The sequence below is a fragment of the Lepidochelys kempii genome, chromosome 21 (genome assembly GCF_965140285.1).
Source record: "Lepidochelys kempii isolate rLepKem1 chromosome 21, rLepKem1.hap1, whole genome shotgun sequence".
Taxonomy (NCBI): Eukaryota; Metazoa; Chordata; order Testudines; family Cheloniidae; genus Lepidochelys; species Lepidochelys kempii.
Window position 1 is genome coordinate 4,533,498 of NC_136400.1, and position 25,363 is coordinate 4,558,860.

At 46.0% G+C, this 25,363-nt stretch overlaps 1 protein-coding gene across 5 annotated transcripts in view; it reads left to right on the top strand.

Annotated features, from left to right (window-relative positions):
- PLXNA2 (plexin A2) overlaps positions 1–25,363 on the top strand; it is a 320,075-nt gene that overhangs the window by 122,235 nt on the left and 172,477 nt on the right. For all 5 annotated transcript variants that reach the window (XR_012155790.2, XM_078849842.1, XM_073319578.2 and 2 more), the window contains exon 4: positions 24,439–24,573. Coding sequence is in view for 4 of the 5 variants with exons in the window: in XM_078849842.1 (XP_078705968.1) it covers positions 24,439–24,573 (135 nt within the window). In the remaining variant the exon portion in view is untranslated. The remainder of the gene's footprint in view (positions 1–24,438; positions 24,574–25,363) is intronic.

Genomic DNA, 25,363 nt, shown 5'->3' on the forward strand with positions numbered 1-25,363 from the left:
ATCACAAAAAGGTTGTAAAGGCTCATTTTTGGTCCAAGAGATTCACTTCTCTTAAGCCAACATTTTCACACTTGGCTGCCTAAAGTTAGGCTCCTAAATCCATATCTCAGCCTTTGAACTGAATTGACCTGAGAAGTCTGAGCACCCGCAGCTCCCGTTGGTTTCCATGGGAGTTACAGATGCTCAGCACTTCTCAGAATCAAGACACTTTTCTTGGGAGGTCTAAATATGGATGTAAGAGCTGAAATGTAGGCAGTGAGGTATGAAAACACTGGCCCAAGTAGTCTGATGATTTGCAGTTTAGGATACAGATGGAGCCAGGGGCATGTCAAAATTAGCAACCACTATCACTCTCGGAATTATTCTGCCCGCTCTATGGCTAACCCTACAGGGATCTGATGAGAATCCCTTCCTCCTGAGGAAACAAGTGGAGCTGCAGTTCCAGGGCTGTTGGGCCTATTACAGTCATGAAACCGTTTAGTGACAGTTAGAAAAACAAGCCTACAAGGACAGTGGGGAGGGGATTGTCTCAGCGTTAAATTACTGAACCACACATACTGTATTTGCCTAACCAGCTAGACCTGAATTGCTGTTCAAACAGTGGTTTTCTGCCGCATGTTGGCAATCGGGGAGCTAATTACACTGGATTAGGGTTTTTCTCTTAATTACATGAAAAATTTAGTGGGGCTGATGTTCATGAGGCTGCAGGGGGATTAAGGCGGAAGCCTTGTGTTTATCTACAGGTCAATTATGGAAGTGAAAGCACTAATGTGGTGCAGCTTTGTCTCTCCTGCCCATGGACCCTTGCCGGAACGTGTGCAGCGATGTTGATTCTGGGCCATGGGCAGGGGGAAGGATTAGCACAACTGGCTGGATGCGTGCTTACAGGCGTGCAGGCATTTTAGGGCACAGGGAAAGAGGAGCCAGCTCTCTTCTAGGGAGGCTTCTCACAGGCCTGGTACAGAACTCTTTCCCCTTGTCTCACAGCGTGCGTTGTCCTCACAAAGCAAAGCCGTACCTGGAGAAACTATGGGTAAACATTTATCCCATGTTAGCCTAACTGTTCCCATTGTCCTCGCCAGTAACATTCCCACTGACTTCAGAGGGAGCAGAGTAAAACTAACGCTGAGCGCCAGGGAAAATCTCACTCTGCATCTTTACATGGTGAGAGGTTGTGTTCCCTGCTTTTTGGGTTGGTCTTAGGAGTGAACACAGCACTGGACTGAGACACAGGAGACCCAGGTTCTATTCCTGGCTCTGCCACTGGCCTGCTGGTGATCTTGAGTAAGTCACGCCCCTTCCCCGTGTCTCAGTTTCCTCAACTGTTAAATGGAGGTCATGATGAAAAGTTGTTAGGTGGTATTATTACTAGGTTATGACGCTTCTTAGCCTTGCATGACATGCTCCTCCTAACTTTTCTAGCCCTCTCTCCAGATTGGAGAAGCCGAACACACCTACTGCACTTCAGTTTATTGCTTGTCTGTAGATTTTTTAATACATTCATCATCAGGTAACTGGGGATCATACTGTTGATTCTTTTACTGTTTATGTCCCTAGAGTCAGGTTAGATGCTGAGACACTACGGTGGTGGTGGTGGGGGGATCTAAGTGCTTAGATGACAGAGAGGTAAGTGTGTTGTTCTCACTCTAGGGCTGACCCAAAGCCACTGGAGTCAAGAGGTGTTGTTCCACGGAGTTTAGTCTGCTTAGGATCTGTACCTTTTTTTCCAGGAAGCACACCTAGGGAAGGCTTGCACAGAGAGAAGCATCTCATGTTACACCCTCGAGTCTATATCCAGGCTCATTCTGATTACTGGCTGAGCCCACATTTGAGCTGGCACCTTTTGTGGCATTTGTTTCCTTTCCATCAGCTGCTCCCAAGCTCTAGAAAGAAGATGCTGGGGCTTCAGCAATAAGGATTCTGGGGTGTGGACGAGAGCCAAAGCACTGTCTGCCTGAGTGATTGTGTGTGGCCATGGGCAAGTCACATAACCTCTTTGGGGCTTAGTTTAAAATGGAACGAGAGACAGCAGCAAAGCTCTGAACATCCTGAATGGAGAGAGGTAAATAGTGATGTCCCCCAGGGATCTGTATTGGGCACAGTCCTATTTAACATATTCATAAATGATCTGGAAAAAGGGGTAAACAGTGAGGCACTTGCCTTGAAATTCTGAGTTTCAAGAGAAGCTCACTGGGGCAGGGACTCTCTTTCTCTGTGTTTGCCCAGAACCAGTCATACTGGGAGCATGAACTTGACTGGGGCTGCCAGTCACTGACAGCTGGGGGATTCAGTTGCTGTGACTGCACTTAAGAACACAGGCTATGAACTGATCCAATCAATGGGAGCTGAATCTCTCTTCATGCTTCAGAGGAAGCTTTCACTCTTCCAGGATTGGGTCCGAAATAAACAAACTTCCAGTGAGGAGAGTTCCAGCTCAAGTGCTCATTGTGTGTGTCCGTTCTGAACTCTGCCTGTCCTGGTTAACTCAGACTTGGTCTGGATCCCAGATGTCTGCTTATGAGCAGGAGCAACCTTGGCACATCATGTAACCCCTGTTGGGTTATTAAATAAAGATGAGCTGAACTCCAGCGTAGGTCGGTGCACAGGGGATGGGGAGAGAATCATAGAATATCAGGGTTGGAAGGGACCCCAGAAGGTCATCTAGTCCAACCCCCTGCTCGAAGCAGGACCAATTCCCAGTTAAATCATCCCAGCCAGGGCTTTGTCAAGCCTGACCTTAAAAACCTCTAAGGAAGGAGATTCTACCACCTCCCTAGGTAACGCATTCCAGTGTTTCACCACCCTCTTAGTGAAAAAGTTTTTCCTAATATCCAACCTAAACCTCCCCCACTGCAACTTGAGACCATTACTCCTTGTTCTGTCATCTACCACCACTGAGAACAGATTAGATCCATCCTCTTTGGAACCCCCTTTCAGGTAGTTGAAAGCAGCTATCAAATCCCCCCTCATTCTTCTCTTCTGCAGGCTAAACAATCCCAGCTCCCTCAGCCTCTCCTCATAAGCCTCTCCTCATAAGAGACAGCAGGGAGCTTGGTTACTTGGCTACTGACACATACTGCCACAGCTCTGTGCTGCTGGGTTGCACCACTTCTGCCTTGGACTCTCCAGAGACCAGTATGGCGGTGATTGCGTCTTGTTGTTCAAGGACCTCACTTAATAAAACTTCAGTAAAACTCAAGATCAATAGAAGCAGCTTTGCCACCACAGTCTGTCTCTGGGGTTTCTGACTTTTGCTTTCTGTGGATCCACTTCATAGCCAGAGAGAGAGAGATCCTGTCATAAATACTCACAACTCTGTTAGCTTCCCGGTTACTTGCAGCTCACAATGGATTTAGCGTAACAGCCGTGTTAGTCTGTATTCGCAAAAAGAAAAGGAGTACTTGTGGCACCTTAGAGACTAACCAATTTATTAGAGCATAAGCTTTCGTGAGCTACAGCTCACTTCCTCAGATGCATATCGTGGCTCAAGCCTGCTGCAGTTTCCACGATATGCATCTGAGGAAGTGAGCTGTAGCTCACGAAAGCTTATGCTCTAATAAATTGGTTAGTCTCTAAGGTGCCACAAGTACTCCTTTTCTTTTAATGGATTTAGCCTGTGTGACAGCAGCCATCTTGGCCAACACATGGGATTGAAGTGGCTACCTCCAAAAGCTGGAGGCATAAGGTTGTACAGCTTGAGCTGAACAGCCAGGCTCTGTAATAGACTAACATCCTGTGGCCCAGCAGAGGTTAAAACTATTGATTCTCCCACCACAGCTTGGTGTTTATCTCTCATATGCAGGGCAGGCCTGCTAGGTCACCTGATCTGTATTGCCAACTACTAGCATTAAAAAACCATGAGTCACCTCTCAATAAATATATGTAATGACAAGCCAATTTCATTAGAGAGAAAGGGTTTTATTATTCGCCTTTAGGGCTTTGAACCTCAGAAGTCACATTTTCAAGCTGTTCCCTGGAATTATGAGTTAGAAACTTGCTTTGTATTTTTCAAAAGAGGAGATTCTCTCTTAATAGCATGACTCCTGGAGCTGGGGCTTTAATAAAAAGATCCAAATATTGTGACCACTAGAATTGCAACACTGCCTGATCCATCGGTATGCCCTGGGGCCTCATGCGGCAGTGTGCCCTGCTGTGTATTCTCCAGGATATGGTCTGGTGTCCTTTAAAAGTCTGCATTTTAGAAGCTCCATTTCATGAAGAAGGGGAAGCATATTCCCCCAGGAACTTTTTCTGACTCCTGGCTGAGTAGCTAGAGAAACAGAGGGACTTTGCTAATCATCTGACAGTCCAGGACAGTCATTTGGCTCTTCCTCTGGGAGGGATTGCCAGCTGCTACTGGCTCCAACTTAACCCAACATTAAATAGCCTTGTGTGTGGCTTTTTATTCCATGTTACATCGTCACCCGAGACCAGCAGACCATCCCCTCAGCAGTGAAATGTATTGCCGTAAGACGATATGTAGGGAGGGAGATCTTGAGACCAAGTGTCAGAAGATTGTTCGGCTGGCTGGGCACAGGTGAGGTGTGAATGGAGAACAGTGATAGGGCTCTATTTGGGGATTTTCCAGTGAAGAGCCACAAATGGGATGTGACAACCTGTTTTAAGCATGACACCTGGTCTCCCTACTTACCCACAGCCAGGAATAATACCAACTCTTTGCCTCCCTATTGCACCTTCCATCCAGGAATCAAAAAGCACTTTATAAAGGTTAAGCACTACAACCCCTCTTTCTCCTGTAAAGTAGGTAGAAAGTGTTGGCCTCAGCTTGATCTTGGGTAAGTAACCTCCCCAGGCCTCAGTTTCTCCATCTGTGAAACAGGGATAATGATACCATAATCGTCCTTTGTAAAGTGCTTTGAGATCGAGTGATGAAAAGGGTTATAGAAGAGCTGGGTATTATGGTTTCTGGGGTGACTCTGGAACAAATCCCTTATTGGCAGTTCAGTGTGTATTGCAGAATCTGGGCAAGCAAGTGCCCTACACCCCTGAATTCTCCCAGCAAGATCACATTGTGGCATGTTAACAAGCAGAGCGGGGATTGGGAGCGTGGGGGAGGCCTTGGCTGTCAGTCCTGCATGCAAATCCTGACATAGCAAAAATGAGTATCTTGGAGTACGTACCCTTCATCGAAAGAAACCGGGGGCAGGTAGTTAGTTGAGGTGCATAGGAAAAGGCTTTCTGTTGGGTCTCCGAAGCCAAGTTTAGGAAGCATAGATCTTAATTGCTTGAGGTCTCAGTTCCGTTCCCAGTAAATGGGTATCTATATGGCAAAAGCCAACACTAGAGTTGGTGCCTGGGCCCCTTGTCAGCAGTCTCAGCAGGGAGGCCAAGGATTGAATGGGCACTGCGGCCTGACTGACTGGCTTCCCTCACTCACCCTAGAGGAGTTCCCTTCCGGCGAGGACTGAGTCACATTGGCATGGTAGTGAAAGGTGAGGCTGGCCCTCTCCTGGACACACAGTGGTTGCCAGTCCTGAAGCACTGAGTTCATGCACACGCTTCTTTTTTCTTTTAAGCAAAGGATTTAAAAAGCTTGAACTGTATAGCTGTGCCCTGCCCCCATGTCCCAGGGAAATCATCTCCTTTCCATGATGCATTGCAATACAACCAGCTACAAAGGCATCTGATCTGACCCCCTCTCCCTTGCCAACTCTTCCTGTGCCTGCAGTTCGGGCAGCTGGCAGAACCTAATCACTGTTGTCTGTTGGGGAGTGTGTGTGTGTCTGTCTGTCTATGTGTGCGTGTTCATTATTTCTGCCTCTTCTGGTACCTGTCTGTCTGCCATGATTATTTCATTCAGTTACTCTAAACTAGTTTACTTGGAAAGCACCTGAGCAGTGACCTTTGTACCGAGGCTCAGCACATGTGCGTGCTGCCCAGCTTCCAAAAACAAATAAAAAGAAATCCACCTGCACAGCCCAGAACATTTCCATCTCTAATTGCAAGTTGTGGGCATCAAGCAAAACGAGGCGTGATGGCTCCTGTTTGTCCTCAGAGAGTTCACAAGTTCCAAGTGGACGTCTGCCAACTCCCGGCAGCCTTGAGGCGAAGGCAAAGGGGAGACGGGGTGTGGAAAAAAGGAAACAAGCCAGCACGTGACCCAGGCATTGGGCTAGTCTGGGTTGCATGGAGAGCTGTGTCAGTCCATTCTCATCAGGATTTTGCTAGGCAGATGTCGGGGCTTGCATTGCACACACGAGCAGCCTTTGTTTAGCATCTGTTCGTGAGGCAGGGCCAGCGTGTGTGCCACAGACAGGACAGAGGGTGTTGAAAAGAAATGCCTTGTGCTGTGGCAGCCATGTCCTTCTCTTAGCATTTACACTTCAACTCTGAGCGGAAAGAGTCAGGTAAGAGCATCACTAAGCACGAGCAGCAGAGCTGGGTCAAGAAAAGAGCAATGGGGGGGCGAGGGGAGAGAATTACAGAAAGGGTCAGCATGTGGGCCTGATGATATAGGAACACCTACCCGATTCCCTACTCTCAGAGACCAGTTCTTAGTCTGGTTGATGGTTTCCCTTGCTCAATGCCAAAACGTAAAGCCTGTGTGCAGCCAAGTGCTGTTCCCGTAATGATTCCTATTCCCCAAAGAAGCGCAGAGCCGTCGCTTTAAAAATAATAATAGACGGTGGAGGGGGAAAAGGCGCTTAATGTCTGACAAAAGAAAAAGGAAGTCAATGCAACTTCGGGGTCTCTATTAAGGAACAAATTTGGGGCGGGTTGGTTTTTAATGCTCAGCAGACATGCCCTGAGCTGTCTCCTCTCTCAGTGAATAATATGCCGGATGCTCTCAAGTGGTTGCATGTTCAATGGGTAACTCATAAGGGACTTGGATACGGGTGGAAGATGTCAGATTGACGGCCCTGGAGCCCAAGTCCTGTACCTGCAGAAATTGTGCCAGGCAGGCAGCAGCCGGGTAATGTTCCCTCCTCACAATGACTGTTCCAAAGGGGCTTTGGGGGGGAGAGAAGAGTTGTTATAGGAGCTGAGGAGCCATGCCCACCCCTTCCCCCGACTATGGGCCTGATCTAAAGTCCATTGAGATCAGTGGAAAGACTTGCATTGACTTTGCTGGGTTTATCAGGTCCTAAGTTTAGGGAATCATAGAATATCAGAGTTGGAAGGGACCTCAGGAGATCATCTAGTCCAACCCCCTGCTCAAAGCAGGCACAATCCCCAATTTTTTTTTTATTTTTGCCCCAATCCCTAAATGGCCCCCTCAAGGATTGAACTCACAACCGTGGGTTTAGCAGGCCAATGCTCAAACTACTGAGCTATCCCCTCCCCTCTATTGTTCAGTTCTATGAAGACTTCTCTGGACAGGTGAAAGGGCCATCTGGATTCTGTGACCTACTGGATTCGGCCATTGGTCTTTCTGCTAAGATTGTCAGCAAAATGGGGACATGGCATGCAGCTGGTCAGATCTCCGCAGTGCTTCATATTAACCCTTTGCTGCCCTGTGTAAATACCAGACATGGGGAAAGAGGTGGCAGCAAAAAGGATTTGTGTTGAGGGCTGGTGGAAAACTTCTGACTCTTGAAATTTCTTTGAAAATTTTCATTGATACTCTCGCAATTAAAAAAACAAAGGAGGGGGGAGAAGAATTTCCCCTCCATTGTTTGGCCTACTCTGCTTGTGTCTGAGATGATGCACCTCATGGGGTCATATTAAGGGCTGGTTAAAATTTATAAAATTCAGTTGTCTGTTTAGAAAACCAAAAAAGTTAAATGAAATCGTGTTGTTGAAAAGTTTGTTTTCTCAGGCAGCTTTAGTTTTGACCCTTCCATTTCTTCACATGTTAAGGGCAGATTGTTTATGAACTTGTTAGGTTTTGAGATTTCCTTATCAACCTAATCCAGCCCAAATGTGGGTCCTAGTGCTTTACAAAGACCCAGAAGAAGTCATGCCCACATATAAACATGAAAAACGCTGGGGGTGTGAAAAGTCCCTTCAGGGAAAAGAGCTGTCTCTGTACCCTCAGTGATTAACTATTGAAACAAACTACCAAGGGAAGGGATGGATTCTCCTCCTCTTGGTGTCTCCAAATCAAGACACTGTGCCTGTCTGAAAGGTGCATTAGCCAAACAGCTTATTGGGCTCAAATAACAGGATCAAATCCTATGGCCTGTATTATGCAGGAGGTCAGACTAGATGATCTAAAACTTCCTTCTGGTCTTAAAATCTATGACTCAGTTCCCCAATTCTTTATTTCTGAAGTAAATTCTTTTTAACAACAGAAGGGTATGTCAGAATTATGTGGAACGTAGATAACCTAGAGTCTGAAATGAGTGAAATCCTTCAAAATGTGAGACAAGTCTGGAGGAAAGAGAGATGTATCCATAGAACTGGCATTGCTTCCACAAGAAGGTGGTAATAAGTGAGAACTTTGTAGGAATTGTGTGCTTTGCCCGTTGGGGCCATCTCCCATGCCCAAACTCCAAAGCCATATGATTTAAAGTAGAACACAATACAGCCCTAACCTAACCAACCCATCTGCCCAAATTTGATTCTAATGAATCCATCCCTGGAAGAATAGTACTTAATTAATTAGGAGCTCATTTGCATGAGGTGACACATTATTAAAGTTCCTCTCCTGTGAGTAGGGATGTGACAAGGTGCGAGCTGACAGCTTTTCAAATAAAAAATCTTTTAAAGGAACAATCTTCCGAACTGCCGGCTTTGTTCTCAACAAGCCTCTCACGCAGTAATAAATTAAAGGTGCTGGGGCTGCTGATTAGTCTCTGTGGTGCCTCCTTACATCCCTCCCTGTTTTATCTTGGAAGATCTTCCCTCCAGAAGAAGGAGGGGGGAGATGGGAGGAAGAGAATGGAAATGAGGGAAGATGTAAGGGAGAGAGGGATGCCTAAGCTGCACTATTCTATCTCTCTTAAGGTTTTCTGCTGGCACCTGTTGCCATGGTGTTGGAGTTGGAGTTTGAACCCAGAAGGGGCTTCATCCAAATCCCATTGAAGTCAATGAAAAAACTGCCAAACTTGAGAGCATGAGTCTCCAGCAGAAAGGTGCCATGCAATCTTCAATGGCCCCCAGATGGGCAGCAGCTTGATTTAATGACCATCAGAAAGGCTGTACCTCCAGCTGCACAACACCCCCTAGCATCACCTGGGCCATGGTGATGTTCAATCAGGACACTGGAGGGGGAGAGGGGGGAGCAGTTCCTAGCCCATGAACCTAGCACCACCTACATGCTCCTATCTGAATACTGACCCAACCTTGTGGTTAGGACACTAGCCTGGAATGTGGAAGTCCTAGGTTCACTTCTCTGCCCTGCCACAGACTTCCACTGTGGCCTTGGGAAAGTCTCCTAGGCCTGATCCACAATCAAAAATTCTACCAGCATGTTGGGGGCGGGCAGGGATGGTGAGGTGGTTGTGGTTTGTTTTTTTCCACCAACATAGTTATGCCAGTAAATGCAATTTAGAGCAGATGCAATTCTATTGGTATAAGATGCTTAATACATGTACAGCTTATTTCACTTAGCCAAACCAGAAAAAGCTATGTGGGCACAAGTACCTGCATACCAGTATAACTGTGTCTATACTGGGGTGGGTGGCTGCTTTTATTATGCCTCCACAGTTAAAGCAGCAAAACTTTTAAGTGCAGACAAGGTCTTAGTCTCTCTGTGCCTCTGTTCCCAGTCTGTACAACTGGGACAACCTCACTGCCTGACCTCACAGTGGTGTTGAGGGTAAATACAGTGGGGCGCTCTGGTATGACCGGGAGAGGCGGGGAATGATGTGGGAGGAGAGAGAGATACACCCTGCTTACCAGGTGAGATCACAGCAGCCAGTGGGGCACTGCCTAAGAGTTTTAGTACCTAACACACAAGCAGGAAGACAAACGAGCCACCTATTCCAAGGGGCTTTGCGGAGTGTGGGAGGACTGTTGTAGGAAAAGAGAGAGCCCAGCCTCACCTGCACTTTATACATGTAGATGCTGGAAGGACATAAAAAGGAAACCATGAAAGACACCTATCTCTAAAAGGTCTTTAAAATATTTAAAGAGAAGAAAAACCGTCCTTTTTGTTGCTTTAATTATGCAGAACTTTCAGTGAATGGCTTGAATTTTTTCCCCCTCAAATTTTGCTGAACTGGAAAAATTGGCTCTATTGCTAGTGTGATGTATTCTCCCGTGTCGTGGAGCACCTAGCACTGCAGTGCAATCGCCTTTCACTTGCTTTGGCTTTGTCATCAGAGCTGCTTCTCTCTGCTTTTCCTTTGTGTTTCACTCACTGGATCTGTGCTGCAGCTGCTGCCATAAAGAGCAGCCCGGGGGGACTAGTGAGTACTTTTTATTTTAGGATGCTTAAGTATAGCTCCTGGGATGGTGTGAGATGAGTTTCTTGCCCTCAGCTCAGCCAAAGCATCTGAGTTGTCCGTTAGTCAAACCGTTTTTTGAGATAATGGAAGTCTGTGTTTATGTACAGGGTTGGAAAAGGCTGTTCGGTTTCTGGGCTTTACCTTTTTGTATAGGCTCTGCTCTAGATTCTGGTCCTTTTTTTGTAAAAATAAATTACCGGCAACATGCCCAATAAACATCGCCAATGATCATCCACAACCCTACAATAACTTAACCGTATACACAGTGCCAGCACTTGTAAATAATTCTCCCTTTGCAAATCAGATTTCACAGCTCCAGCTTTCACAAGCAACCCTACAATAACAAACCAGTATGCCCAGCGCCACTGCTCACAAGCAAACCTTGTTAAAAGCAAGATGTCTTCCACTTCCAATGGCACAGTGCGTGTTGGCCGTGCTCGGTAACATACACAATAACAAACCAGCATGCACGGCCCAGCAACACACAGGAGAGATGTTACAATAGCTCACCAGTGTGTGAAAGAAGGTGGGTACAATAATATCTTTTATGGGACCAACTCCTGGTGGTGAGAGACTAGCTTTCAAGCCACACACAGCACCTCTTCAGGTGTGGAAAGGTACTTCGAGCACCACTGCTAAAAGCAAGGTGGAGCAGATTGTTTAGCACACCTCACCCACCTTGTCTCTCTACTTCTGGGACCGACACAGCTACAACTACTCTACATAAACCAGGTTTCAGAGTAGCAGCCGTGTTAGTCTGTATTCGCAGAAAGAACAGGAGGACTTGTGGCACCTTAGAGACTAACCAATTTATTTGAGCATAAGCTTTCGTGAGCTACAGCTCACTTCATCGGATGCATCCAGTGTGTGCACATGCATGCAGGACGGGGGGTGGTGAAGCATTTGCTCAGGGAATTGGTTCCACTTCCCGACTTCTTTCAAACCTGCAAGTAAGAGAGGCTGAATTGACTGACCCCTTTTCTGCAGTAGGTTATCTGAGCCTCTTTGAAGCAGCCTCATAGGCGCACTTGCAAAGCGGTAGATTGAGCATCAGCGTCACAACTAGCTGTCATGTGCCAGGGGATATGCGGGCTTCTGCTGAAACAGAAGAGATCTGTGCTTCCCTTGGCATGACATCTATCTGACTGCAGTGCCAGTTCTCCTTCCTCGTTCTCCCTCCTTGTCCAAAATGCCCTTGGATGTTCTTGGCCTGTACAATGGGAAGAGATTTAAAGCAGGCAAATCTCTCTCCATTTTTATGCACTCTGTGCTAATTGCATTCCCCCTGTGCTGGACAAAAGGCATATGGAGGAAGCTTAGAAAACAAGTGGGAAAAGCAATAGTTTTAAATGGGAACCTCAGAGTCAAATGCAGATTGTTCAACCCCCTGGTGCTGAAATGGCTGCGAGTGAGAGTTAATTTGGGTGCATTTGCTTGGTTGGTATTTCTGTGGTTGGTGGCACTTGCTGGTGCAATTGCTCCAAATAATAGAAATGAAGTCCTGTCCTGCCCTGCCTGCTTGCTCGGTGCCTCCTATTGCTGCCCCAGTTCAGCAGAGTGGCAGGAAGGAGAGGTGGCAGCAGAGGGAGGCAGTTCCAGTTTTCTGTGCTGCTCTCCAATTATCGCAGCAGTTATGGACAGACTGAGAGTCTTTCTCCAGGGAACTCCACGTCCCTGGGTTGTGACTTTGATCGTTTAGCTAACGCTGCCAGAGCTATGGGGTTGGGAAGCGTGTGTGTGTGTGTCTCAGAGAGAGATTTTTGACATGAGTATTGAAGTTACAAAAGCCTGGGATCTATAAATAATTTGGGTCATGGACCCCCCAAAAAATAAACTCAGGCTTGAGTCCTCTTTCTCTTACTCCTGCTCTTAGCACCCAGTGAACAGCTACAGACACAGCAACTTACTCACTTACTCTCCAGTTTATTCTAATCTGCTTCATGGCTGTCTTACTCCCCTATCCACCTCCCTATGTCTTTTAAAGATATAAATGCACATGCCGATTCACACAAACAAATGTAGTTGGCAGTCCCCAGAAATAAGGATTGTACCATATTAGAGAGGAACCTCGATTCAGTCCACAAGGAAATCCGGCATCCTAATGAAACAAGGGTAGTGGAAGTTCATCTGCACATGCCTGGAACGTCCCTTAAATAAGGGGAGAGGATAGGGTAGGAAAATGTTTGGGATTGGAAAATCCAAACAGTCAGACTCTCCTGGCTTCACACTGGCTTGTTGCTTAGTTTGCCTGGTGCCCAGCAGCGTGAAGGAAGAAGAGCTGATATGTCAGGCTGGATTTTCAGCCCAACCTCAACCATCTCTGTTTGGCGGCATGTTTGACTCAAAGCTTTCATGTCAATTGCTGCTGTTGTTTCAGACTGCCAGGGTAAAGCAAGCACCCTGACAATTGCTGTCGTTATACGCTTGTGTTGGAAAGCCGCAGGAAGCAAGTAAAGACTCATCAGCCTTCATGGTGCTTTTGGTCAGGATAGTTATGACTCCTCATATCAAAGGGCCCCTGGACCTACCAGCTGCTTCTGTTTTGTCTTGAGAGGAATGACGGCATCCCAAAGAACCATAGCCACTGGCGTGGAGCTGAAGACTCGGCAGTATCTGAAGATGATGAAGGATCTGATTAAGGGCTGGGAGTCACGACATCTGGGTTCTGTTCTCAGCTGACCCAATCACTTGCTGTGTAAAACAAGCAGTAAAATTAATTTGGTGACCTTAGTAAGTCACTTCCCTTCCCTGTGCTTCAGTTTCCTCATCAGCAAAATGGGGATAACACCTCCTTACCCATGGAGCTGTTCAGTTTGGCTCTGTGACGTGCTCAGACACTGCAGTGATACGTACTGTAGCACGATGGGATTATTGCAGCAGTACAGACCCCTTTCTCTATATTTGATTTCATTCTGAAGGGGAGTGAGTGTGGCACTGAGCCCTGAGAGCCACTGCAGGTTTTCAATCCTGGCTCTGCAGCTGTCCGATTGACACTTACATGCAACACGGAGGTTCTGCCACTGATCTGGACGCTGAGAGAGACATAGCCCCTTCGCCCCACAGCCGAATGCTCTACTGCGCTCTCTCACATTGGGAGCCTTGCTACTCTGCGTTAGCCCTACCTATGGACCTCCCTATGGTACTTGTTACAAGAGTGCTTTATGTCTATGTCTCTGTGTAAATATAACTAATAGATAAGTTGCTAGTAGATGGGGCTCAAGAACATGTAGCATAGTTGCTGGGTTTTGTAGGTCCAATGTAACCACTTGTGTGCTGCAAATGGCTTCATCTGCAGAGCTTTTTGCATGGGGCTCTTAACAGTACTGACTCCTTCCCAGGTGATCCTCTAAAGGTTCAAAAAGGGAAACCTGCAGGGAATTAATCTCTAGCACAACAAGGTGGCTCTGCAGTTCATGGATTTTTCTCATGCTTTGGAGAGGGGAACTTTGCTGCTCATTTTGCTCTTGAGGGTCTCTTTCTCTACTAGCCATTAAGCATGGCAAATTGGTGACCTTTAGAAATGAACCCCATATTGATGCCTACCCAATAACATCTTCGGGGGGAGAAATGGAGAAGAAGCCACCAAGAATGACTCTATTCTACCATAATTTAGGGCTAAATAGAGAAAATATGACAGGAGCGAAAGAGACTGGGATATGAGGGGGCCTTCAGGTAATGGAGGTAATTGGATACACTGATTTGAATTGAATGTGTGCATAACAGGTTGTCATTAATTTCCTCACGGACATCTCTATGATTTAAAGGAAAGACACTTAATAGGATTACTGTTTCACTTTAATTTCAAGAGGGAAACTTCCCACGCAGAGGACTGGGTATTTAATCACACCACTATTGTTCCTTCTTATGTCAGAACAAAGGGTTAGATGGGGAATTGAGGCCCAAATTCTTTAGGGTTGGGTTTTGCCCCATTTATCATCTCAGTCCCATAAAGTCTAGGGTATAAATGGAGAGGAATGTCATCTAGCAGTTGAACTGGGGCACCTAAGAGTTGAGATTCCAGGGTTGTGTTTCCAGCTCTGCCACTGATTTGTCTTATGACTCTGTCCAAGTCACTTGACCTTATTATGCCTCCTCATAGTCACCTGTAAAAAGGTACTAACCTAGCTCACAGCAATGTTGGGGGGATTAATTGGTTGATGGAGATTTGCCACTGACTTCAGTGACAGCTGAGTCAGGTTTTGTCTCCACAGGATAATTCTGAACTGGGTCCAAAGAGCTGTTGGAGTATTTTATGAAGCAACTTGTAATCTCTCTGGGCCATGCTTCCCTGTGAGCGGTATGGGGAGCTGTGGGTTGCATTGTACAGATTTAGCCCACTGTATTAGGGTGCCAGAATCGCCAGTACTTCAGAATGCTGCATTTAATGTCTCAGTGGCATTGTAAAGGCAGATGATATGGGAGCACTGATAATATGCAACCCCCCAGCCTGGGTTACCTTTAAATAGGAAAATGGGACTGAAAAAGCGAGTTCACTGGAGGGCAAAAATACTCTATCACCATGTGCATCTCACCTCCTTTTTAAGCTTGATATGATTGCAGAACTGCCCCGTTTAATTACATTGGATTAGCAAACGTAAATACCCTCTGCAGAGATTGTTTGAAAGAGCCACACACAGGAGGTCTCTGGCTGATGTTTGTTTATTTCATCCTGTCTTTGGGGAGTGCTTGCATTGCTGAACCCCTTGTTCGCAGAATCCTCGTTCAGCACCAGGACTAGGCAGGGAAAAGTCCACAGAATTGGAGCGAATGTGGGGTGGGAAAGGCCTGGTAGGATTGTAGGCCTTTGCTTGCTCCAGCCAGAATCATGTTGTTCTCCATGGAAGGTTTTCCCATCACCAAAGCAAGACGTCATGAGAGCGGCCTCATACAGCTGAAAGTACAGAATAAGTCGTCATATTAATTCTGCAAAGACAGGCATCAGGAGCAGAAGGCATTTCTGTGCTGCTTTCTTTTTCATTTCCAGTAATAGATGCAGTGACACACTGGTGTGCAGTTCCAAAACCTCTAAAACCCCGTCAGGGATATCCATTTTACAGAAACGTAGCACTGTTCAATGGAATTCACCCCGCAGGGCTAGAAACCCCGGCAGGGAAGGCTCCAGGGCTGCTGGTGCTTTTTACTTTGCCACTGTTATATGCAAATAGCAGAGGAGCAAGTGACACACCCAGTGCCCCTCGCCTCCTTACCTGGAGAGTCATTTCAGCAGCATACCTTTTGTGCACATGCAGAGTCTCTCCAGGGCATGTCACACCTACAGTAGGTAGCTAACAATACAGATGCCTTTGAGTCCATTTCCTCTTGTGTGCCCGTGCACGTGAAAAAGTAGCTGCAACTCTTGAAAAGTGAACATCGACTGGCCTTGCGTTGCTCTTTAGATCTGAGGCAGGAAGTCCGTCCTCGTGGACAGAGACTGATGCTGATGTTTCTCTGGCACTGAGCACTTAACTAGGAGATTCAGTCTAATTGAAAAACTCATAATGAAAAGAGACAAGTAATTTAATCATAGGAAGTTCCCACAAAGAGTGTCAATGCCCTTTAATGGGAGCCTGCTGGGAGGAACTGGAAGGAGATCCAGATGAATCTTCGCTTTGGTACAGTAATCGTTGTAACGCCAGGCAAAATACATAGCGGAAGCATTGATGTAATAGGCAAGTAGGAGCTTCATGTCATATTAGAGCCCTAAATGGATCATACACTGTCACCGGGGGTGCTACACTGCAACATATACATGACACAATATAATATTTTGCTAATCTCTTAAGATAATGCAGAGCTTATGCCTGCAGTCTGTATTGTAGGGGTATTAGCCACATAAATCTCCACAATGCCTTTTGAAGAACTGCAATTTCTGAATTGAAATGCATTCTGTTTCATCGTGTGTGCGCGTTTTGCTGGCCCTGTGTACTCTGAGCCAGCACTGATATTTGGGTTTGCAGAGTGTGTTGTTTGGCGCTTTTCAAGCATATTTGCAAACACACATCAAGAGTGATTGAGGAAAGAGCTATATCCATCCCAGGTGACTCCTCTGATTCGCAGCCAAATCCCAGAGCCTCTGCTCCATCCTCATCCTCCTCCTCTCTTCTGTTCCCCGAAGAGCTTGAGTAAATATTGCAAGCACCACATCCTGAATCAACACCATGACCGCTTGGGAGCCCCCTAGAGGTCTCTGACCTGGGTACTGATCAGGCGCAGCCTCGCTTTGTGAATTTGGACAAGGTCGTAGTGTTTCATTCACAATCAGTGCTGCGATGCACAGGCAGAGTAATAGGAAAGAGATTTTTGCTGAACATGCAGAAAGGCCATTGTTGCATGCTCAGGCTTTGGAGTTTGTGCCTTGCATTCCTGGGCTCCAGGTGTTACACTAAACTAGGTCTCCTCTTCCTGGTGTCTGTGGCATTGTGTTTATTGACACAGTTGCCAGACACTGGAAAGGCTCGTGCTACAGCACGAATGCTCATAAGTTGGCTCGGGAAATTATTTCACTCCAAATATCAACAAAAGCTTCTTGCCATGGAGTTGATCCCTTTTTCTCCTTCCCCATTCACTGAAGTCATCATATTTTCCATTGTGACATCATGATTTGTTGCCAAGGAAACCAAACTGTCAGGAGGAGAGTGTTCTGTCTAATGGATGCATCTTCCACTGCGTGGTTGGGTGTTGTGGCACGAGACACCTGGTTTTGGGGTTGTCCTGTGAGAAGAATGAGGGAAGGGCTCTCGTGACACAAGGCAGGCAGCTGGAGTTCAGAGATTTTGTGCTTGGTTCTGGGGGCAGGGACAATTGCCAGAGAAGTCTGAGCTACTGGACACCCTAAGAACGAAACGGCTTCTCAGGTCTCTCAGCTGGAGGGAGGAGAGTGGCCCTCTGTGGCCAATCAGAAAGGAGAGAAGCAGTTTTAGCTGGTGCGTGAGTATCCTCCGAAGGGGCGTATTGGGGTGAACGATCCCTGGGAATTTATATATAGGGTGATTTTTTTTTTTCACTCAGGGCCTGAAATATCACAGGGAATATTTGAGGAGGAACCACAGCCCAGATTCTGGGAGAGGTGAAGGGCGGCAGTTTAGTGCATGTAACAACAGCACAAAGGAGGAGCCAGCTACAGAGAGAAATGGAGCTGAAGTGAATGCCTCTTCCCTAGGAGAGCAGGCTCCCTTTTGAAAGGTGGTGAATATTTATGGTGTTTCTCTCCAGCAGCCCAAGCCCACATGAACTCGGACCACACATCCTGCTTGCAGCTGCTTCACTCTCAGCCATTGCAGTTAGTGCACTCCCTGCCCAGCCCCCCACAGCCTCTTGTAACCATTCTCAGAGCTCTTGTACCTGAGCTGACAAATCTTGCTCAAGGCACAGAGTTTAATATAACTGACTCTCTACAGACGAATAGCAGCTCAGAGGGCAGATTAAAAGCAACCAGCTGTGTGAGTGCCACACAGCTCATCTGGCTGGTTACCTCCCCTCCTAAACCCCTTTGCAGTTTTAACCCTTTAGATACTACAGAGCTTTCTCTCTCTCTCTCTCTCATATGCATGCATTTATTCTACTGATATTGCTAGACTGAGTCGATGTGAACTGCATATACTCCATGCCCTAACCATTCATTTGGCGAGTAGTCTTGCGAAATGCCACTATTAGGTTCTGTCCATACACATGGTAAGAGACCACAAACCACAGAGTTTGTGGCTTGCTGAGAAAAAAGCGCGGGGAAAGGGAGGAGGAGTTGTTATCCCCATTTTATAGAGGAGGAACTGAGGCACAGATTAAGTGTCTTGCCTGAGGTCACACAGGGAGTGCGTGGCAATGCTGGAACTAAGCACAGATCTCCTGAGTCCCAGTCCAGTGCCTTATCCATGAGGCCTCCCTGTCTCTAGGAGGACTAGGAAGAGGCATGTCTATTGGTCAAGGAAATGGGAGAACAGTGGGAAATGACAGTGTGTCCTCTTCGTAGACTCCAGTCAGGCTGTGTCTCTGTGAGTGAAAGTTGCCACCCCAGCAGGCCTGGCAGCTGCCAGTAAATGCACCACAAATTACAATCAGACGTTTTTACAGAGGGACTTGAGAGACAGTTGCCGTGGAAACAGCTTTAAACAGCTAGTTTAATGATGGGTGGATGGAGAGAGAGAGATGGAGGAAGATAGATGCTGAGAGAACATTTTAGGCTTGGAGACATAGCAGCTGGTAAAGGCAAGTCACTAACTGAGTAGGGAGTTTATAGAGGGCACTAGATCAATTGCATGGCTCCTGGCAGCTTGTGTTGATGCAAGGACTCCAGGAGGAAAGGAGCAGTGTGGGATTGATTTTGCACCTCAGTTTAAATGACTGAGGTACAGTCCTGGAATCTTCAACTTTCCCCTGCGCTAAGGTCAGAAAGAGCTGACGTTTTGGACATTACCTGAGGGAAGGGAAAGTGTGATTTTGGGCTGTTGATTTAACAGGAACTCAGTGTTGTTCAGTGGAATTCACCCTGCAGAGCAGGAAACTTTCAACAAGAAAGATGGCAATAGGAAGCCTGAAGGACCGTGTGCCTATTTCATACCAGCCATACACTGGAGGGGCTCTGTGATTCATGATACCATGCCTTTTTTTATGTCCCACTAACGTGCTATAGTGAACACAAATGTTAATAACTGATTATTAATAATTTGTCAATCGATGACCAATTGATAACCAATTAGTTGATAAATACTGATTTAATTGTGAGTGTATGTTTATTGAGAGGGGTTCTCTCAAGTCCAGATTGGTTTAATAATAAGAAACCTCATATTCATCACTTGATTGCTTGTATTGATTAAGAGTACAGATAGCACATATACAGAGAGACATACAGTTCCCAACACCTGTGAAGGAACTGCCCTGTAGTCCACTGACAGCCTGCATTCAGACTTCAAATGCTCTCTACTTCCTCCTGTTTGCTTAGGGCAAGTATACCCTTATTATTGCACATCACTCCAACCATTATCCACTTCCTCATTTTAGTATATACTTCTTATCACAGGTTATTTTCTAAGTCCTCTGTTCCCTTGCAGCTTTGCCGCTGCCTCCATACCATCTAGTTAGTCATTGCATATTTCCTGTTGCGGGGTTATGTTGTTAAGACACTAACAACTGAGTCTGTCACGTTCTGAGATGATATGGCCCTCTGAGATGATATGCCAAATTCACAGGTTCCAGCAAGAAACATCTAGCCAAAGCACAAGCTGCCAAGCAGATGGATATATAGCTCAGTGGTCACATGGTTTGTTCAGTTCTTCATACCTTTGACGCATATTTGTGGTTAATATTCCTATGATATCTGTTGCAGCAATTTCTAAAGGTTGTTACTTAGAAAAATTCCATTCCTTGAAGTTAGCTTAACTGCAAAGCATCATGGGACTCTTGCTCTTCCACAAGCCTTAAATTCTTTCTTTGGTCTGTTTCAAGTGTCAACAGAAAGTAGAGTGAATAATGGTGAATCCATCACCATTGTGGCTGATAGCACTATCCCAGCACTGCCATCCCTTCCAGAGCAGGATAATCATCAGTATTGTAGAAAGTACCCGCCCAAATGAATAAGAGCCGATAATGTATCAGGTGCATGTGGCTGATAGTGTTTATGGGGCATGTTCTCCACATTCATCATCCATGCAATATACTGTGGCTCTTCCCCTTTCATCCAGCAATCTCCAAGCACTTCACAAACACTAGTCAGCCTTTGGCCACTTCTTTGAGGGAGGTCAATATTCTCATCTCCATTTGCGCAGATGAGGCACAGTTAAGGGGAAGCCCAATGTCCCGCACCAAGCCAGTGACAGAGTCAGGATTAGAATCCAGCAATTCTGAGTCCCAATGCTCTGGTCCGTTGACTAGACACCACTCTGTCTAGTTTAAAAGGGCAGACTCATAAACATAGTGCCAAATCCACCCTTAATTGTAATTTGATTTGCAACAACCAACAATTGACTGCACTAGGTTTGTCCGGTGGCATCTCTTTTTATTAATCCTGTCTGACCTCATTGCTAGAGAGAGGAGCAACATAAAGAGCTGCTCAAACCCCAGGGGCGAACTTTGTAAAACAGTTGTGTTTTAGAAAGTTTTCTGCTCCTTCATGTGTTGTATTCCCCTCCCCCCTCATTTTGCCTTTAATCAGATATTTTCATGGAAACGTTTCTAGCCTGTGAGATTCGCTTCCTGCTGTTTATTCCTCGTGTGATTTCACAGTGCTCTGCTTGGGACCTCAGTGCTGGTTGCTGTTTAAATAGCTGTGATGGCATACAGAGAAGCTTGCTTGCAGTAACTATGCAGTGGGACTGGGTGAATATAGCTTGTCGGGAATTTTTTGGAATAAACAGTTTTTCATCAGAAAAGGCTGTTGGATCAAACTCCAAACTTGCCCCACAAAAGGGGATTTTATCAGATGGGTTTTCTCAGGGCCAGGATGGAATTTCTGCTCAAAAGCAGAGAGAAAGCACATGCGTGAGCAGGGACTTGCCATCATAAATCAGGCAGAGCAAGGACCTGAACTTGGTTTTCCCATTTCTCACATTAGTGCCATGACCACTGGTTCCGGGGTGGGTGGGGCGGTTCTCACTTGCTCTCCTCTTTTTCTCTCTGGTTTTTCATGACAAATTTTGAAAGGTCTCAGTTTCATCCCAGTGAAGAACAGGAAATCACAAACGTTCTTGTGAGATGGAAAATCCATTTCCCACCCACCTCTACCGGTGAACTCCAGAGAGACAAAGGGTTCAGCTCTGTTCTCAGATACAGCAGCATAATGCTAGAGTCAATCCATGGAAGTCCATTACATTATACATTGTCCCTGGGAAATTCAAGATGAAAGTCTGCCCTTATCTCTCTGCACTTCATGAAGGCAGTGGAGTATCTTTACACCACTGTAATTCACAACAGGATTTCCTCCTCTGTCTTCATCCAACTTTCCCACTCTTAAAGTCTGGGGCAGTTTGCTAAAGAATCTGTAATAATGGAATTCAGATCTGGGTTTAGGTGCAGATTTCAAACTCCTTCTCTCTTATTCTCAGATTCAGTTTGGTTCCTTTTCTGCTCATTAGTAAGAAAAAATTAAAAAGGTGAAGAGACGGGAGAGATACCCAGAAAATAAACGTGTCAGGACATGCAAACGCAACTCGCTGTTCTGGTCTGGCAGGGAGGTACCCATGGCTCTTCCAAACAAGTTGCTGTATTTAGTGAAGGGATGCGGGTGACTTCCCTTTTCTATGAGTCTGATAATGGCATCTCACACTGGCATGGCATCTTTTGCAAACAGGTCTTAGGTTAGGGTGACCAGATAGCAAGTGTGAAAAATCAGGACAGGAAGTGGGGGTAATAGGTGCCTATATCAGAAAAAGCCCCAAATATCAGGACTGTTCCTATAAAATCAGGACATCTGGTCACCATATCTTAAGTGTTTAACAAAGGAGGATCAGGGTTATTGTCCCCATTTTACAGGCAGGGAAACTGAGGCTCAGACACACGGCCTGATTTTTCCACGGGTGCTGAGCCACCCACAATCCCCCCTGCAGTGACTTGACAAGCGGCTATACAGTGAGTTCGTAGCAGAGTCAAGGATTAGATCCCAGGCTCTCCTGGTTCCCAGTTCTGAGTTCTCATCCCTAGACAGGGATTCCGCCCCCCATGCATGCTGCCTGTGAGATAAATGAGAATTGTTTCATGCCTCCTCCACAAGCCCCATCGCCTTTCCTGAAGATTCAGCCTCCTCCAAAGCTGAATTCTTTATGCCTCAGCTCCAGCAGTCAGGCACGGAGTAATTGAGCAGCAGGCTGGGATCCAGCAAGACAGCCCAGCACGAGTCTGCAGCAGATGGCTTCTTAGCGATGAGGTTTTTACAAGACTCTAGTCCCCCTGTGCTTTCCTTTCCTAGCAGGGCAGTGTGCACATGCTTTAAAAGTGCCTGGTGCATGCTATGGTTTGCTGGCCAGCATGTAACAGTGTCTCTGTCACTGAGAGCCACTGGGTCATCAGTGGGCACCATGGAGACACTGGCTCGCATGGCTGGTCTAATCTCCCAGCCTGACGATTGCCAGTGTTTTCAGCTTGGTGTTATGTAGACACCGTGTTGTAATCAAATGGCTATTTAAATATGCAAATCCTGGTAGGAAAGACACAATGTAAATTGTTTGTTTTATTCTCCTCCCAGCCCCCAAGGTCATAAATTATTAATTTTTGGAAGAGGTGGTATGATCTCAGCAGCGGCATGCCTTTCACCAGCAGTGGGGTTGATTATAACTTGCGTAGGGTTTTCCTGCAGGGAGAGGGATTTATATCATCCAGCTTCAAATCACCATGCCAAAAGACTAGGAGACCTTCGAATGGAACAAGCCATGTGACCACTGAGCTATTTATCCATCCACTTGGCAGCTTGTGCTTTGGCTAGATGTTTCTTGCTGGAACCTGTGAATCTGGCATATTATCTCAGAGGACCATATCATCTCAGAACATGGCAGATTCAGGCCTTAGTGTCTTAACATTTTAAAGGACTTCCCCACTGGGGAGGGGGTATGGTAGTCAGCATGAGTCAGTCCTCTTCTTGGATGCTGTTATAGCACGAAACTTTGGGGCTGGTTCTGCTCTCAAACCCAGGATGCGTTGGGGGTAGCTCCACTGTAACCAAAGGGTGAATTTCAAACAAGTGATTGTACAGGCACAAGTCCCATTTCAAAAGGACGTGTGATCTGGAGTCACTTAGAATGAGATGCTTTTGAAAATCACATCCAAAGTTTGTGAGTGTGTGTGTGTGTGTTTCAATTCACACACAGTTTTGTCCCTGAGTCAGAGAAGAAAGGAAAACAGAGAGAAGCGTGTGTGTGACAAATGATAGTCATTTCACTTAATGCACTTCTGAAAAGAGCTCCGATACCATGGTGATGAGCAGTATAGGAACCTGACTAGAATAGAAGAGTGGCCACTGTAAATCAGATCAGATCCAGCTTCTGTCTCTAAATAAATATGCAATATTTACCAATCATACTCCTAAAAACTATTCGCTCCCCTGTTTTGGCAGATGGAATATTGAATTTGGGGTTGTGGGAAAATGGGAAGTCATAGATGGTCAATAATTTTAAATGGCTTAGTATTATAACTCATATTCCCAAAGTTACTGTATAAACATAAAGACCTTGATTCCTCTCTCACACCAGTACAAATCAGGAGTAACTTCACTGAAGTCAATGGACTTATACTAGTATAAATCAGATCAGAATCAGAATCCATGGGCAAAATTTTCACACAGCCTTATCATCCACAATCCGGATCAGATTTCCGAAGAGCTCAGCTCCCATTCAAGCATTTAGTGGTCAGATTTTCAAAAGAACTCAACTCACACTGAGTGCATGTTGCATGCTCAGCACTTTTGGACATCCAGCTCCAAGTGTCTGTGTATAGGGCAGGCCTAAAAGTAATAGTGGAGTACCTGTTTGTTTGATTTTGTTTTTCCATTGTCCAGGGTGTATTATTGCTCTTCTCTGATTCAGTAGGAGACATATGGTGAAAGACCATTTCTTTCTGAATCTCTTTCCTTTTCCCCAAGGTTCAGTAGAGTCATAAAGTCAATGGAATGACACAAATTATATCAGCTGAGGATCTGGAAAGGTTTTCTTTATTATTTGTCATTGTTATTGTGGAAGCACTCAGAGACCAGGGTCCAACTGTGCCATGCACTGTACATACAAAGATCAATGTCCCTGCCCCAAAGATGTTGCATTCTAAGCTTAAGACAAAAGGCAACATCTGAATCCAACAGCCAGGTGGGAAGCGAGCAAAGTAAGAGTGAGACAATTGTGATCAGCCTGTGAAGTTCCCGTTTCACCATGCCAGCTTCCCAGTTCTTCCACATTTCCTGGCTGGAAGTCTCACGATTTCTCATAGCGTGTGGAAGTAATGTTGCACTGAGATGTAGAAAGCTCCTCGACTTTAACTCGTGCTCCCTCGTGTTGGTTATGAGCATCCTTGCCTTATCACAAACACTGATTCTGCATTTCGTGTCTAGCCTGCCCGTGCTTTTGCACATTCAGCTGTAGTGACATAACCTGTCATCTGCCTGTCCTTTTTTCAGATCCGAGCAGATGGCCCACCCCATGGTGGAATTCAGTATGAAATGGTCCCAGTTTTCAAGGACGGGAGCCCGATCCTTCGAGACATGGCCTTCTCCATCGACCAGAAGTATCTGTATGTCATGTCAGAAAGACAGGTAAGCAGTGCTCTTCTACACCTCCATGGCTGCAGCTTTACTCCTGTGCACTGTACCTGAGCACAGTTCAGGGGTCAGTACAGGTAGGTACAGTGCCAAAGAGGCTTAATTGACCAGAGACAGCCATCTGTGCTTGAGGGGTGAAAGAACTTCCCTCCATGCTAGCAAGCTATTGTCTGTAAGAAATGGAGATTGGGTTGAGTTGCCATCAGTGAAATATGGTTTGGGGATTTGGATCTTGGTCTACTAGGAAAATATGTCCCAAGCACAAGCCTCACCCATTCATTCCCCTCAGCAAGTTTGGCAGGAGGCTGATTTTGCATAGCTTTGCTGGAATGCCTGTTTTGATTTTTTGTTTTGTTTTCTGGATTGAGTGAGATTTTTTTTAAAATGCTTATGAACACAAGTGATTGTTGCAAACAGGGCTGGAGCCAGGACCTGCTACAGGCATATGCTGTGCAAGCAAGGTCTTCCAATGCAACTAAGTGTTCAGGCACTGGACTGACATTCAGGAGAACTGCTGTCTATTCCTGGCTCTGCCACAGGCTTCCTGTGTGATCATGGGCAAGTCATGTAGTCTTTACCTCAGTTCCCTATCTCTAAAATAGGGATATTTTCCTATCTTACGGGGGTGTTGTGAGGATATATCTATTAATGGTTATTTCTGATACGACGGGGGTCATCTAAGTACTTAGTTAGATACACACACAGTCCTTTATCTACACTCTTAGAGCTCTGCTAATGCACTTTAGTCCTAACTTGCATCTTCCCAGGCCCTCAGCTCCGTCAG